This window comes from Amphibalanus amphitrite, unplaced genomic scaffold (assembly GCF_019059575.1).
Source record: "Amphibalanus amphitrite isolate SeventyFive unplaced genomic scaffold, NRLGWU_Aamphi_draft 000219F_arrow, whole genome shotgun sequence".
Taxonomy (NCBI): domain Eukaryota; kingdom Metazoa; phylum Arthropoda; class Thecostraca; order Balanomorpha; family Balanidae; genus Amphibalanus; species Amphibalanus amphitrite.
Genome location: NW_024881714.1, coordinates 398,845 through 416,008, shown reverse-complemented (window position 1 = coordinate 416,008; position 17,164 = coordinate 398,845). Strand labels below are relative to the sequence as shown.

The window sequence follows — 17,164 nt, the reverse complement described above, 5'->3', positions numbered from 1 at the left end:
TGAATGAAGCACATGCAACTACCCACACATCAACTACCCACTAAGACATGAATGAAGTCATAACAAGACGACTCAAATATGCATTATGTTATCACCAATGATCTAAAGCCATTTTTAAACCGTTTACATGTTGCTGTCATTTTCGGCATTATGAACACATCATGACGTCAGTTCCGACAACATGAAAACATGAACACCGCAGACAATCAGGCCTACCGGAAAGAGGGATTTAAATGCAAGGCTCAGTGCACCCCATTTTTATTGTAGCTAGGGAAACTCAACTCTAAAGCCCACTTCTTTGACCCACTGCGTTCGACGTTCATGTCATACCTTCCGGTTAAACGCATTGCATAAGTATCATACATAAAATGGCATTCATTGTGCGTCTCTGTAGCATAAGGCAATGACCCCCCCCCCCTAATTTTGATCTCTCTATTCGATCATGATTATTTGAAGACCCACTGACCGACCGACCACAACACTCACCGGTTGAGGAGCAGGGAGATCTGCTTCTGGGCCTCCTCCGGCGGCGGAGGCGGCTCGTCAGGGTTCCGTCTCCGGTCCCTCTTCCGACGAGCTGGCGGTCTCCTCTCATCTCTGTTCCTCGCTGAGTGCTGCTTAGCCGGCAGAGATGGCTTCTGCTCCTCACTGGCTGGGGTTGCCTCGGTGACGGGGGCGGCCGGGGGTGACCCTCGCACGGGTCGCGGACCCGCGCGGGCTGACCCCTCGGTCAGGGTGCCGGCGGGCCGGCGGAGTGGCAGTGAGCCACCCGGCGCGGCCGTCTCCTGCGCCGGCCGGACTGTCGGACCCGCTGAGCGAATCGTCTCTACTGGGGAAGGCGTGCGCTCCTTATCTTCAGGTGGTGCAGCTGTGTGTTGTGTGTAGCTCACGTCCCTGCCGGGCTCCGGAGGGCGGGACGGCTGCTGCTCCAGCCTCGCCTCCACCGTGTGGTAAGTCGCCTCGCTTTGTTCTTGACCTGTCGTGTCATGCGCGCCGTGAAGCCTCTCCCCTGCTCTCTGCTCGGGATGGTTTTGCACCGGAGTCTGAGATCCGCTCTGACCTTCTCTAGCGTCTTGTCGAAGAAGTTCCTGTCTGTTGGGCTGTCTGTACTCCAGGCTGCGGTCCCCTCGGGGGCTCAGCAGCTGCGGCTGAGGACGGTGGTCAGGCCGACCGTTCAGTGCCCGCTCTAGCCTACCCAGCTCGTCTCTCGCCAAACCAGCGCGACCAGTCAACACAATCGGGCCGTGCGGCTCGAAATTGAGCGAGAGCCGTTTGATTTTAGAATCGATATTCCCGCTGACCTCTGGCGCCGCTCCGCTTAGCGCCTCCTTGGCAGGTAGACTGCGCCGGCGCGGGTCGCCAGGAGGGTAATAGTTGAGGTGCGGGGACGACTTCTGTCTCAGCGCTGCTTTGGTCGGCAGAGGCGGTAGCTCCGGCGGCGGAGGAGGTGCGGCGGCGGCGGACGGGGCTCGCTGTCGACTGCGGCCGGCCCGCTCGGTGTGACCGACTGATACGACTGTCGGTTGGATTTGACTGACAGACATCGGTGACTGTTCCGCGGCGGGAGGCAGCTCGTGACTCGGTGGTGGCGGGGGCGGGGGCGGAGGCGGGGGAGGTGGCGGCGGACGCGTGGTAGGCGGTGGCCCGATCGGACGCACCACTTTGGGAGGCGAGCGGCGCGCAGCCACCGAGTCCCCAAACCTTGTCTCACTCTGTGAGCGTCTCGGTCGCGACTCACCGGGCCTCGACTTAGCCACGGAGCTCTGAGCCCTCACCAAGAGCGCCGTCTGCGGCGGCGAGCTCTCTCGACTCGAGCTCTCGAAGCTCCTGACCAGTCCGTTTACCCTCGAGCTTCCAGTCCTGCCCGGCGGTGACGGGGAGGGCGACTGAGCTCCTCGCTCCGCCCTGTTTCCCGCCGAGGAGTGGGCCGTGTTGGCATCACTCCGGCTGGACCTCCAGCTGGCTGCGGGCGTGGCGGCGGCGCTGGCCGAGCGCGGCTTGGTCGACCGGTCGACGGGCGGCGGAGAGGTGCGCCGGCCCGCGCCCTCGGCCTCCAGCTCGGCCAGCGCGTCGGCGGCCGCCGCCGGCGACTCGCCGTCGCCGCTGAAGAAGCTGTCCGTCTCGATGTCGTCGAACTCGGAGAGGACGCGGTCCAGCACGGCTAGCGACGACTCGACGTCCGAGCTGCAGACAGAGAGACACATAAAGACATCAGCTACTGCAGAGGGTCACATTGGCATTACAGTAATTGCTATTGCTCAACCTTGACGTTTCGAATTGAAAAAAAAATACAAGAATAAATAAAAAAAAAATCATATTTGCATGACTTGACGCGTCGTGATTAGCTGGTATGGTGGTAGCATATCCATTGTTTGAGGCGGGGTTCGTGCCAGCTCAGTCTATGTAAAGTAAAAAAAAAAAAATGTCGGTAAAAACAAATAAACGTTCAAGCTCATATCCGCTTTCCATAGTCAGCTAAGTGCGTCAATTGCCGCACAACACGGATTCGTGTTTGTTTTGTCGCTTTTCCTATTAATCACACCTGCTCGCAACACATAGACAGCTAAGTCAGGGACATGACGCAAATATGAATCATAAAACACTCCCTCGTATTGCATTATCGTAGTAGAGAAACCTTACGAAACGTGAAAACTGCAACCGAGCTCACGGAGCACGAAAGAAGGATTTATGCAAGAGCACACATGATTCAAGCACTATAATATCATACGCCCAGTACCCAAGCAAATGCGCCCAGTACCCAAGTTTGCATTTGCACAGTAAGAAAACGATCGATAACTTAAACGCACACACGGTGCATACGATAATAACGACAAACAGTCCGAAGATTCAGACGAATGGTCCACCAACGGGCACCTACAGATCCATGAGACGACACAAACGAACCCAGCTCGTCAGGCTGACACCACTCGGGCTGACTCACCAAGTCACAACCTCTTTTCAAGACAGCTCACCAACTATTCGACACCTCCAAACTCGCATCCACCGCCCACCACCGAGCACCAAGCCCACTGCACGAGCGGCACCGGCGCAGTGACCGTCGGTCCGACCGACACTCCACCACTGCCACACCGACAGACGGTAGCCGGTCCGGTGCGGCGGTAGCAGCGGCACAGGTACCGACGGAGCCCGTGTGTGCCGGCTCGCCAGCGACCGCGCCGCAACGGGACCGTCGCTGGCCGGCCGGCCATCTGTTCGGCAGGCAGCACCGAAACTCGACCGTTTGTGCCGAATGTGGGAGCTCAAAAGCAGTGGGGAAGTGTGAGAGGGAGACGGGGAGAACCGTGGGGAGACGAAAGGCGTGGTCGAGTCGGGGAAAGATGACGGAGCGACGAGATGGCGCAACAGAACAGCAGGCAGACGACGAGCATCGAGAAGGATTATTCTAATCCAGTCGAACGGAACACGACTGAAGCCATTGAGTGCCACCTTCACCAAAGACCTCTGCAGGGAACGAGCTTCCTGGGACTTGGACCCACCCGTCAGTTCGTCACCCGAGCTCCAGTCGGGTGACGGCCGGGTTTCTCCCTGCAGGGAACACGGCACCGTCAGCTGTGTGACGGGCTGACCGACACGCGGCAGTGAGAGCGGTCTGCCGCGATCTCCCAGCCCCCTGGGGTGTCCGCTCGGGTGGCCACTCTCTCGGGCGGGCCCCTGGACGGGGCTGGTCAGCCGGGAGAGACTGGGCGGCGGCTCGGTGGACCGTGTAGTGCGGCGCAGTACCGTCGCTCGCTGCGGTCCGCCGGAGCTGCCGACTCGGCGGTGAACACTGCGGACTGCGGAGAGCGGCCAGCCCACCGGCGGACGGACACACTCCGCTGCATGGAGCTGCAGCGGCCAGCCCAGACACGAGATGGCCCCAATCGGCCGACAGACAGGCACGCCCGCCCAGCCGCAGCCGTGGGCTGGAGTAGCCATTGTGTTAGGAAAACAATGCGGCAAATGGTGTCAACGAGGCACTCCTTAACGTCGTTCAATTATAAGAGTTTGAAGAGCGAAGCATGTGTGTCAAACACCGGCCATCGACACTGCTGCTTGGTTCATAATCCCAGTAAAATTGTAGCTCATTCTTCGTACACATTACCAGATTTCAGCTATCCAAACCACAAACGCATAAGCCAGCGATATATCACACTGAAGTCGTGTCAAAAAAACCGGCGTGTGCTTCCTGCCTGAGAAAACCACCGTGAAATCGTTCGTCGAGCTGGCGTCCAGCCAAGATCCGCTCGGCATAACCATGACGGAAAAACGAGCCGATAATAAAAACTTCCCAAAGCGGCAGCAGCTGTACTATCGCTGTAAAACATCAGTCACCTGACGCGCCCAGCACTCATTCCCATGTACGAGTCGCCGACTCAAGCTGTGATTAAACGATACAGGCGAGACTTATGTGTATAAACACACATCAAGTCTCGATTAAGATGCATCACTATCAGGGAACCAATTTAGCGAGAGACGGTGATTCCCGATCCCAGCATGGGTTCTCCTTGCTTAGTGGGCCATCGGTCATAGCTCGTTATAAATACCCTCTCCGGCTAACAAGGAATGCTTTGTTTTCTCATATCACTCTCCCACCAGCGACAGATAGGCATGTGTTTAGGCGGACAGCCTTGTGGGGTCGACCCTGAGCCAAACCGGGTCACCAGGCGATGGTGAGGTCAGTGCCGCCCCGGTCACACCACACAGTCAATGGGGCTTGTCCGCCCCCACGGCAGCCGCAACGCCCTCAACCCCGCGGCAGCCGCGGTAGCCACATTGCACCGCCCTCCGCTCAACCCCCGCGGCAGCGCCGCCCTCACCCATTCGGAGTCTTGTGGCAGAACAGCCCATTGAAGGCACGCCGAGCCAAGGTTGCTGTTGGCGGTTCTTCACTTATGAATTGATTTGGTTCGATTTATGAGCACCGTGAGTTCCTTGCAGAACACTTTTTCTCCAAATAAGGGGACGAACATTAGGTCGTTTCCTAATGAGGATCAGTCCCGAGGAAGACGAATATTTTAGCTAAGCCATTGTTCGAACAATGAAGGCAGATATTAAGCAATCTTTATCTGTTTCCCATAACAGCGTCGTTTGCAGCACTAAAGGAACAATGCCAAATGACGTAGACGGGTCTCGGTCACCGTACGACGCACGTCATCATGTGAGGCATCACTGCACTGGTGCACTGCGCACAGGTCGACGGTCAGTCAAAAGTCAAAACTGGTAGAACACCTGTCTGGTGCAGTTGAACGGTATAGGTAAAAGGCTGTGATACTTCCACGTAGCGTAGGCAGTCCACTGAGCACGGTTGAAGTCTGTGTCCGTCCTAAACCTCGATTAGCGGAGACGGCAGTTCAGAGCTTCAACATAAGCTTCGGCTGATATAAGATAATGAACAGCTTACAACTTCGCCGCCATCCATCGCTCATATATAATGAAACATCCTGTAGGTTCCCACTACCGTCCGATCGACTCGCCTAATGGGCAGTAGACCGGACGTCTTCCCACAGCGCTATCCGACAGGGTCTTCGAACGCAGTGGTCACCCACCGTGGCATACTGCCGGGGAGGGGCGGCGCGGCAGGGGGGGGGGTCTCGCTCGCGTGCGCTCCGGTCTCGCGCACAGTGACCTGATGACCTTGACGTGGCACGGGAGTGACACAGTGTCACCAATGACGTGATTATGCACAGGGTGACGAGGTTTCTACAGTATTTGAAATTAGAAGACTGATTCGTTGAAACTCCGTGCAACTTGAATGTGTCCCCAATAAACATCTTTTACGCGTAGGTATAAGACGCTGTTTACATCGAAAGTGCTTTGATATAATAGCCAAACACTGAATCGTGTGTAGGGACAAACCGAGATTACGTGCAGAGCTTCGGCGCACACTACGCCGATGGAAAAATTGTAGTTGAAATTTAATCGGCTCTATACCAAAACATCGCCAGGAGCACTTACCTCGGAGTGAGCGGCAGTTCACTCGAGCCGGCGACAACCTGCAATTCAGAGCTCCCTGAACCACAGAGTCGCTTCGACTGGAGCTCGTTTACGATATTCGCCACATTCACATCCCGGCGGGCCACGAAATCCAGCCACATATCGCTCTCCTATCGCCCATACACGCACACGGAGCTCCAAACCACCGCCGTCGGAGCACTGTTGGTAATCTGCCGCTGTCTCTGTCGTGAACGAACCACTCCCCACGGCGGCTACATCAGACTGACGGCTGGACGGCCACCGCACCAGCAGCAGACGGGCGCCGCCAGCGGCCACTTTTCCTTTCCGCACGCGACAGATGCGGCGCGGATTCGCGTCAGCCGCTGCCGCAGCAGCGCCAGGACCGCCGCCGTGGGGCGCCGCTCGGTGAAACTGCAGGGAAACTGATCGGACAGGCCCGCGCCGGTCACCGCCCCGCGTCGATATCGGCGATATGACGGAGGGCAGGCCGGCAGAGTTAACCGCACAGCAACGGGCGTACTGATAGGACTGAGCGGTGCGGTTCCTCTATGATGTGCGCAAGAAAAATTTGTAACAGCGAAGGCCGTTAGTTCACACTCGGCATTAGCGACCCGTGGGCGATTGAAGTCGCTGGTGCTAGCGACCAACTCGTAGTTGTAGTCCCCAACAAGCAGCTACGGAAAGCCAGACCACAACTCCGTGGGAGCTTCAGGAGCTTATCATTTCCGCCAAAGTGTTCCCGAGGCCTCCTTTCACTAACAAGAATCACCAGAATAAAACGACATTAGCGACTGATTGAAAGTTGGAATCGGTGCTAGTGACCTACGCAGAGATCAAGTCTCCAATGTTAGTGGCTTGTGAGCAGTTGCAGTCGCCTGGGATCTTATGTGTTCGGGCGTCACAGTCGCCAGGTGGGTGACTGACATCCGTTGATGCAGGGAGGAGAGAAAGAGAAAAGGCTAGAGAAAGATAGAAAGAGAGAGGGGGAGGAGAGATAGAGAGAGAGAGAGAGAGAGAGAGAGAGAGAGAGAGAGAGAGAGAGAGAGAGAGAGAGAGAGAGAGAGAGAGAGAGAGAGAGAGAGAGAGAGAGAGAGAGAGAGAGAGAGAGAGAGAGAGAGAGAGCGAGAGCGAGAGAACGGAGCGGCTCGCTGGATGGCCGGCCGGTCGTGGGCTGCTGGACGTTGGAACGGGCCCAGTGCGCTGTCAGGCGGAACGTTATCTAACCGCCCCGGTCGTTCCGTGAGCTGTATTTACGTTACTGACCAGTTCGATCCGTACATTTTCAACATAAGGGGCCTTTGATCTAACGGTCTGTGCGAATACAGCAGGCAGCAGCAGCATCCATATCCATTATCCATGTACGGTTATCAAAACAAACCAGTGATAGTTAGTAGGTAATGCTACACAATCAGCCTCGGAAAGCGTTTTGGCATTGAACGTATTGACATTAGCAGCAGCCCGAGCTGAACTGAGATCGACAGGTGTGCTGTGGCCAGGACGAAAGAGCCGAGGGGCCGAGGGGCGGACGGAGCTCAGCAGTCCGCAGAGCCGGTGGGCGGGGAGCGCACTGGTCTCTGCACGCTCGGCTGACCATCAAAACCAGAGGACGGGACGATTTGGCCGCGCGGGGCCGTGGTCCAGAGCGCAGCCGCCCATAACTTTTCAAAGCACGGCCTGCCCTGCGCACTTTCGGGGAGGCGTCGTGTGCCTTGCATATGCAGATCCATCACCACCTGACGTCCTCTGCTCTCCTCTCCGAGCTACCTGCGTGGCTCGTTTGGAATTCCAGCCGTGATCGGACGTCCGATCAGTTCCGACCGGCCGGCGCGGCGCCTGACCGCACGCCCTGACCCAGTGACCTGACGGCGACAGTCACAGACAGTCACTCCCGCGCCGGCCGAGCGGAGATGGCCACACGGCATCCATGGACAGCGGCCACCGAGACGGACGCTGACGCACGCCGAATGGCCCAGTCACGACGGCGTGTGAGGTAGAGAAACCATCCGGAGCTGACCTTGTGTCGCCATGACCCCTGTCAAGAACAGGTCATCGTCCGACAAGAGGTCATTGACGGCCGATAATTCTCGGCCATGGAAGAACGGAAGGACACCATCAGTTCAGACGTAACAATACGACACACATAATCCTGACGAATCACCCGGTGCATTCAAAGACACTGACTTTCCTCAACCCTCCATCCAGCCCCTACAACTGACCACGACCAGGTCTGGCACTAATGATATGCCTCCTCGAGTCGTTACTGTCGCTTAGCCCGGGTATTCACGTCTGATGGATGACACCATCTCGGTAATTTCACTAGGCCGTATGCATATAGCCGTCTCGGCGCGTCTGTGTGCGTGACACCGTCGGGCGCCACCCCCGGCGGCCGAGGGTCGTCCCAGCTGACCTCTGGGGTCAGTGGACCGCCGCGTCGGGACACAGGAGATCGGACGGCCGGCCGGGAATGGGAACGGGACCGGCCCGGTGCCGGACGGGCAGTCGGCTAGAGCAGTGTTGGGCAGCCCGAGTCAGCCAGACGGATGGAGCAGTGCTGGGAGGTCACGGACAGGAAGGAGCAATAGCGGATAGAGAGAGGGTGGTCACAGAGCAACCGCGGCGCAACAGCGCATTGGGAGCAGCGGTAGCAGACGCGGAAGCGACTGAGATAACATTAGAAATAAAATATAACCAAGGCCGTCGGTAAGGGTCAGCCAAACTCAGCATCAGCACCAGCAATACCTATAGGTCAGCTTATACCGTCAGGCGTCAGCTGCCATAAAAGAAAGCACACTGGTACCGATATTACCATTACGTGAATAGCATGCAACAGACGTGTCCTCTGAAATGACCGCTCTATCATAAAGTTTCGTGACCATTACACACGCGAGCCTACATGTCTTTCCCCATGTCCATGCTCAAAGGCATTTACCAGCGGGGGAAACTTGCACGGAAAGCATGGCTAACAGCTTACACAAGGGACAGTAGAAAGCCCGGACGGTTGATCCGCTTTCAACTTGGCCGTCTGCTGTCCATCTCACTCTCCGTGTTGTCCCAGGGCATCGAAGTGACGGGCATGTTTGCCTTTGCTGTTGATAATAACACGCTGATAAATCAAAAGTCAACAACTTTCGCCCGGTGCAAGAACACGCATGGAGAAGAAGGCCTGAGGTAGCTGAGCTCGTTGTCTCTGTTTGTCCCTCTCACATCAGGCAGTCTACCTGTCTCTTGACAGCGAATACTGGCAACTTAATCATGCCAGCGCTCAACAAAGTAAACAGAACCCATTTTCACAAGTAGCGCAACGGTGACCGCGGACCATCAGCTGTGGCACCCGGGTCAGGCGGAGCCCGCTGCCAATGTCGCCCAAAATGGCGGCCCATACTGACACTGCTCGTTTCCAGGCCAAAGAGAGGCCGACTTATGTAGACGGTAGCTTCTTCACCAGCTACGCAGCGCTGGCTTGTGAGGAGTTACATTGCTTGGTGATGTCAATGTGTGTTCGGACTTCACACGTGTCAAATGTGTGACTTTAATCAGCTGGCAGCATTATGGAGAGCTGAGATTTCCGTATCACTACCAGGGTGTTTTCAAGTTAGTGCCCAAATAAAAACACAACTGCTTCGCTCATACTAATAAGGGTGAGTAGGTGTCAGCTGCTTGTTGACGCCAAGTGACGACTCGTTATCCAGTCAGCCTGCAGCCGTTTGTAACAGCCAAACGGTCTGTAAACAACCACCAATCATCATCCCGAGCTCACAACTCAGTAGGCCAGCAGCAAGCACAGCCAAGGTGAAAATAATCAACCAGCCTCGACCCCCAGCTGCAGCTGTGTCGACTACAAACCCTCAAATTGTCATGTCGTAACTTGTGCAAGAACGTTACGACTGAGCTCAGATTGACAACATAATTGGCCTGTGAGAAATACTCAACGGCCGGTGGTCAGTAGTCGGTTTCACTGAAAACCATTGGCACGTCCGGCTCGCATAATGCGTCACACAACCATTCTACGGAAAGCGCGTTATATACGGCTCTGAATCCACGGTCCAAAGATAGCCCTTCCCTGATTTCCACTTAAGCCGACCTCTTTTTGAGCCAGTTCAGAGCAGATGCTATAGTTTGTGTCTTATTTTGCTCCAAACCCGGTCTCACTCCCCCCGGGCCCGTTTCTATCTCCCAATATATCTCCCGCGACCTTCCCTGGCTAGCGCCGGGCGCCACCAACGCAACCAAGCGGAACAGTCCGGTCGCCAGAACTAGCGGGTCGCCTCGAGTCAGCGCGCACTTCTAACGCTCGGCACCTCTTGGCAGGCTACCTGAAGCACCTGCTCCGCCATTTAAGGAACCACCCCCACCCCGCCCCCTCCCCCCACCTCCCTACAGGCCCAGTGACGTCAACACGACCTTGACCCGACCAATCGAAACCGGTCTCTTCTTCTCCGTACAGTTGCATCACAGGTCGGAGTTATGACAACTTCAGTGAGACGAGTCTGACTGCTGTATTAGGGGTGTTAGTGGCTGCCGCTATTGGGTGTTGGCGTGGACAGCACAGAAAAGGCGGGTATCAATTGGCCGGGCAGATAGCTCAAAGGATCAGGAGAGGATGAGGTCAAGAGGGATGTCTTACAGAGACGAGGATGTCATGCAGGAGAGGTGCCAACAGTTTAAGAACATTTCAATCGTGACTGTTGAAACGCTGAATGCTCGTATACGAGTAGGTATATGGGGGCTACGCGCAGTGGGTTGGCAATGCCATAGCAAGTAAGGATTAGACGTGGCAATATTGGAAATTCACTAGAATCTGGATATTGGAATTGACCTGAAATTTCCTCTAACTGCAACGAAGCTGTGTACAGATACGATGTAGTGGACAATAAAACGAGTCAGCTTATGACTTTTTGCAGAGAACCAAACGCATGACTGGTTAAAACGGGCCGACACACATACCTATCATCTGACTAGCTAGGTACGTACAATCCGAAATGACAACCATGTTTTACGTTGGCGTGCAACAATGTCGAGCTGCAGCTGCAGCATTCCAAAATACCATAAAAGAAACATGTTCTACGACAAATCGTCGTGCAGGTCGATATGACCATTCTGTAGCGAGGTGATTTCTTTCAGATAGATCAGACAGCTGGCCTTTCTGCTGGCAATACACTGAGTAAATTGTGAGATGGGATTCGTGATCAACTGTGAGTACCTATGAATCCATGACAGAGCGGTGAACAAGAGATCACTTTTGTCCTTTACACCAGTTCGTCAATTACTGGAATGTTAATGAGGCAGGCTCGCTGATGATGCGACTCCTGATTAGCGATGACAATCGACAACTGTATTACAGCAGACGAAATGAAAACCCCTCCGTAACCAGCAATAATATGACATCACAAGAAGAAACTCAAAGAATGATATGTCATCAATCACAAGAAGCATGCGCATGAGGCCAGCAGCCCCTTGGAATATGCACCTTCTAAAACGCTTGCTCACCCGGCGCAAACTGCACGCCCCCTAACCAAGAACAAAACACAGTGGTGTTTGCCCGTCAGCCGAATCATGTGCGTGAAGATAATCACGGGATGGTCTTCAGTTACATTTTCCACTTATGCTCCTGTGCACGGGGCTGACGGTAAACACGACATAGCGGCTCAGCAGGGCAGGACGTGATATCATGTAACGAATCTGCACGATCTTACTGCCGACTACAAAGGCATCTCGCATCACCGGCCAGATATCGCGCGTTGGTCTGTTGAGGTCGGATGAGGCTCAATACCAGAATGGGTGATGTATTGCATTGATTAATTTGCTCCGTTGCTCAATATCTATGCAAAGACGGATGCAGTCATTCCAGTGAAGCACGCACCTGGCAGGGGATTGAGCGGTAGAACATCAATATCGACTAGTCACAACGCCACTTTCGCAATAGCTATATGAATCCCGCTGGTTCAAGCAGCGTGTCTGAAATATCGCACACCGTCTCAATTTTACCTGACACCCAGACACACCACCTTTCCATCCACTTATCGGCTGCCGACTGATCAAAGCTCCCGGGCCGACCGGCCCGACCGGGCGTTACGATAGGAACGAGAGACCAGTCCTCGGCACGCTTCTCCCGTCTCCCCTTCCCATCCCAGTCCCTCACGTTCTCCTTCCTCCATTATTTGTTCGTCCCTCTCTGCCTCCAGTCCTCTCTCCACTGACACGGTCTTGAGATCGCTCCGACCGATATAATTCTCTTTCTGAATTCGGCCGTCCCCTCCACGCAGCTGAAGATTCGGCGACTGCGATCGGCCGATGAGCGGTTTCCGTGTTTGGTGAGGCCCGTTATCGGCCTGAGCTGGGAGGAGGCGGCATGACACAGCGGCAGAGGGGCCCGACAAGGCATGGGCTGGGCCTGACGACCTCCGGGCCCCGGACCCAAGACTGGGAGGATATTGGGCCCTGGGAGGATACTGTGGTATGGCCAATTCGGAATGGGAGCTTCGCCACGCTCTGACGAGCACGCGAAGAACGTTGGCAGGTATTTAATGGATATTGGTGCCATTAAAGGCATGGCATATCACACAGTCCTGAAGCGTCTATAAGGCAATGTCACGGGTCAGTACCCTCAGTATCGTAGACAGCAGACTATTTGGGATGGTTCAGGATGTCCGACAGCGGCTACGTGTCATGTCTGTGTTTGTATGGCACGTCCCATGTAATATCATACTACTTCGGCATCATGCTACTCCATTCACAGCCTATGTGCCGACGCATGCAATGAATGTTCAAATCGTTCAATAGTTCTGCAATATATTGTATTCATTCATGCCGGACAGCCGACACCGGCTCAGGGGAGGTCTGCAGTGGAGCACCATGACTGGTCACGAGCCATCGCCTCGGGGTCTGCCGACGCACGTGTCCCGGAGCCCCTGAGGAGATCACATTTCACGGCACGATCACCGACATTCGACACCGCGACCGCAGGCCCGTCACGCCTCGCCCCGAGGAACGCGAGGTCACGGCGCTCCAGCACTTTAGCGTACGGCCCCCGGCACACTGACTGACCGTCACGGCCATGTGACATGTGACCTTCCTGTGACATGCAGGTCACAGGGTCTAATGAGACAAGGTTACATGCGGCTGCTAAGTCGCCGGCCCAGCGGGAGCCCGACAGTGTGCATCACTGCGAAAGAGGAGTGAACTGACGTCTGAAAAGGCTGACACCAATCTAATTGCACCGCTGAGCGGTAGCCATGTCTGAGTCGTGACTCGGCATCGTAGGCTCCATCACGGCAGCTGCGCACTGTGCAGGCTCGTACAAGGGACAAGGAGGGCTGCAGCATGCAAGCTACATAGGATGCCGCCTAAAGGCTGTGATGTATCCCAAGTGGAAACTGGTCCGAAATGGAACTGGCCACTGCGCATATAAACAGCATGTCGGTTGGGGTGCCGCATAACCAAGTTCCCTCTCATATTATCCCAGTCTTATTCTATGCCCATTGCTTTGTTTCTAACACCTCTACTAAGAAACACCAGGGTACACCTGGCACCGGACCCAGTACCCCTGCAGCAAAGAGGGAGTGGCAGCCGCACCTGCGTCCTTGGTTTCGATGGAGTCACGCCGTCCTTCCATTGGAGTGATCACTAATCACAGGTCGGGTTAGCCGGCACTTAGGGCGCCACTGTGCCGAGACAGGCTCAGTGACAGTATCTTAATTGAATTTAAAGACGCTCTCAGCAGGGCAGGGGAGTGAGGTCTCGTCTGAATAGGGTTCGTCTGCAACTGGGATTTGGTAAGTTCAGCTTTGGTAATGAAATTATCATTTGCCTAATTAAATGTTTATCTAGTCAAACTAAATGTTCATTTAGGGTAACATTAAAAAAGACGAATAACGTACGCTTGGCATACCTAATAACTACATAGCCGCATTTGCGTCATTAAAAAGTTGGGCTACAAGCTTGAGATAATTTCGATCCAATTAGGACAAGCATTTATATCATTTTCACTTTCACATTTTATAGACCGCATGCATAAGCGATCAATTTTAAATTACATCACAATGGCATGTATTCCCAACTAAGATCTCACCAGAAAGAACAGAAAAGAAGGCTGTCCACGGGGATGAAATACCATGGCTATTTTACATACACCTCACATAATTCCATGAGCTAAATATAAATACTTGCCCTTAGCCATATCTGATGTAATGAGCTTATCAAACCAATCAGAGCTTATAACAAACTGACACCGAAACAATGCATGAAAGCCGTTTTATCACAATTACCTAGCTAGTTATTCACGAAAACGTCACATATTTGTAAGGCATTTAGGCTTTCGGTCGGTAACCGACAACAGCTTCTCTCTTTCGACTTAATTGAAAGCTCGCAAGTTATCAACTAAGCACTAATGCAATTACCGGGAGAAGAGAATGTATGGCGAAGCACGATTGGGTACCTATTCATTTGTATTTACCACCAACCAAAGATAGAGTCAAGCGCTGCTGCCATTATGCCCGTCTGGTAAACACTAACGTGAAACCCGGCGGGGACGGGGCAAGCCAGCTGAGACGACGGATGGCGCTCCGGAGACAATGGATGGCGCCGATCGCCAAATCTGACACATAACCTCCAGATAGAGCTGGAAGGTCGCTAGAACCAGAGTCCATGACACAAAAAAGCGCCAGATCTTAGTGATAACTACAAGGAGTTTTGCTCTTGAAATGGGCAAAGAAAGACATCAATTGAAATCGCAAAGTAAATGGTAAAAGGTGAATTTAAATACCTATGTAACAATTCGTGCCGCCCCAGCCAGTTATTCGCAGACGGCGCTTACATAAACAGTATAAACACACCTATGTCGTAACTGTACCTACACGGAGGAAGTCAGCACTTGACGCCCGCAGCGATAATGGCGCAGGTGCGACGTATGCGGCGCGCCGCTTCCGCCACCGACGCGCCGTGATCGAGCGGACCATTCCTAATGACACTGACGCGCCGGGACGGTTCGCCTTCCACCTGCGACGAAACCGTTCTCCGGGATTGTTAGCCAAATGAGGTCGACCACCGAGCCATTCATCTGCGCGTGGTCTGTCGTTGGACGCTACGCATATATAGCCCATGTTCACTTTCACGGTAAAGGTAAACTTAGGCGAACCCAGATCACGACGGACGATGTGCATTGGTATATTAAATCTTCACCTTAAGAGACAGCAGCTTTTTCAAACAAGCACAAGAAACCTGGAAAGCTGGAACCACTGCAATACAGCGTAAGCTGAATGGTCCCAGATCACCCATCTACGATCAACGGATTCAACGCTGGTCCGTGCCAAAACCACAGCGGAATGCGGCTTCGAAGCTGGATCAGCCCATGCGAATGGAGCCACGTCCGCTCCTGTAATCACTGCACGCGCTCGTACCAACTGACCACTTTCTCCGCGCAGTGAGCCCGGCGGCCTGCGAGTGTCCCGAACCCAATCATTCGGCCACCGAGACTGCAGTGAGAGTGGCCTGTCGGTTATCAGTTTTACAGCTCTCAGAGTGAGCAGTGCACCGCAGTCAGCTGCTGATCAACGCAACGCAACAGCCAGCCAACGCAACTTCAGTGAGCCGCGGCATTGCACAGTGGGGATTTTTCCGATCTAGCGCCTATTAATTCAAAAAATATTTTTTGGATTTTGGTTTATTTTTTGTGTCAGTAGGGCTAAGAAATGTCTGAATTTTTCATATATGGCATTGTTTTATCTGTATGTCCACAGCAAAACTAGGAAAAATGCGCCCAAAGTTCACACTCATGCGTGATTACTCAATGGGCTCAGCAAGGCCCGAAAGTATAGCTCAATTTCATTGTCCTGTCCTGTTGGTTTTAATCTTGCGAGGTCTTAAAGTTGCATATCGTCTGAAAGGCACCTTTATTAGGAATGGAATGGCAAACAGAAAGTATGCCACAACCTTACTAACGTCACAAAAATGCCCTTTACAAAAAAACCTTACAGACACCATATTGAAGGAATGGTATTCTAAATAAATGTAGGAAATCAACAATGTTCTCCACACTTTTCCACTCCGAAATATATCCTATCGAATTCGCCACTTTCTTCTGCACAAGACAACGCCTAGTTTGGCTGCCGAAACTTGCCTGAACACGGAATATTCACATTAGAGTATCTTAACACCCCACTCGAGGAGCGCTAGGGCAAACAGCATGATATAGGTATGTTCCGGACATAGGCGAATAATTTTACTTCGTGATTTATATGATGCATATTTTCTGAGACACATTCATTAGGAATAGGATGACAAGCGTAAATTATACATACCGTAACCTTATTAACCATCGCACTTGTGGGGAGGGGGAGGGGGAAGGGGTCGGATAAAACCCCATGGTTTTCCGCAAATTACTCGCGCAAAAAGCGGCTGATCGCGCCGAAACTTTCGGTACCCTCGAGATCATCAATTTTACATCTAACCAAAAAATTTCATGACTCTGACCCAACTGACCTTTGACCTGTGGCATATTTCTCGAGACCATGTTTGGCCGGAATCGCGATTCGGCGTATGCCAGCTCACATTATCCGCGGTTTCCAGTCTTTTTGTGGTTTTAAACGTTCAAATATGTGAAATGATGTTGGTGCCATGCATAATGGTGGGTGTCAAGGTCACGTGAAGGTCAAGTCAAGGTCATTGACCTTTTGATGACCTTGGTTCACTTTTTCGAGTTTTACTTGTTTCTAGGGTAGTTTTTGGTGCTGATTTCGATTTTAGCAGCCATTTGAATATTTACGAAGTAGTTCTAGTGCCTTCGTTCCATGTTACGAAGCTATCAGTAGTAGGTGACACTTCTATGGATGGCCGGCAGGACGCCTACTAGTTGATCTAACCTGACCTGACCCGACCTGGCCTAAATGCATAAAGACATCGTCTGTGATCAAAACTAACATGAAATTCGTGATCAGCACCCCAAAATACCCCGTAACACCCTAACTTTGCGAAGTTTCAAGAGGTCTCGATTTCCCAACTTTAGTTGGGTCATTAAACTGACTTGGAAAGTCAGCTTATGACCTTGGACTTTGAAATTGGATATATTCGGCCTAATTTCGTCATAGGCAGCACGCTTGACTTTTACGCGAAGCTCTAGCTTGATCAGGGGCCAAACGGCTGAGCGGGGGGTCCAATTGAACCCCCTATACTATGTTGATTATGCACATTTACAGGTAAAATTCTCACCAGGACA

The 17,164-nt window shown here is 53.3% G+C and overlaps 1 protein-coding gene across 1 annotated transcript in view; it reads right to left on the bottom strand.

Annotated features, from left to right (window-relative positions):
* LOC122385431 (serine/arginine repetitive matrix protein 2-like) overlaps nt 1-17,164 on the bottom strand; it is a 70,494-nt gene that overhangs the window by 20,443 nt on the left and 32,887 nt on the right. Inside the window, exon 2 of the mRNA XM_043373701.1 lies at nt 487-2,184. Coding sequence (XP_043229636.1) covers nt 487-2,184 — 1,698 coding nt within the window. The remainder of the gene's footprint in view (nt 1-486; nt 2,185-17,164) is intronic.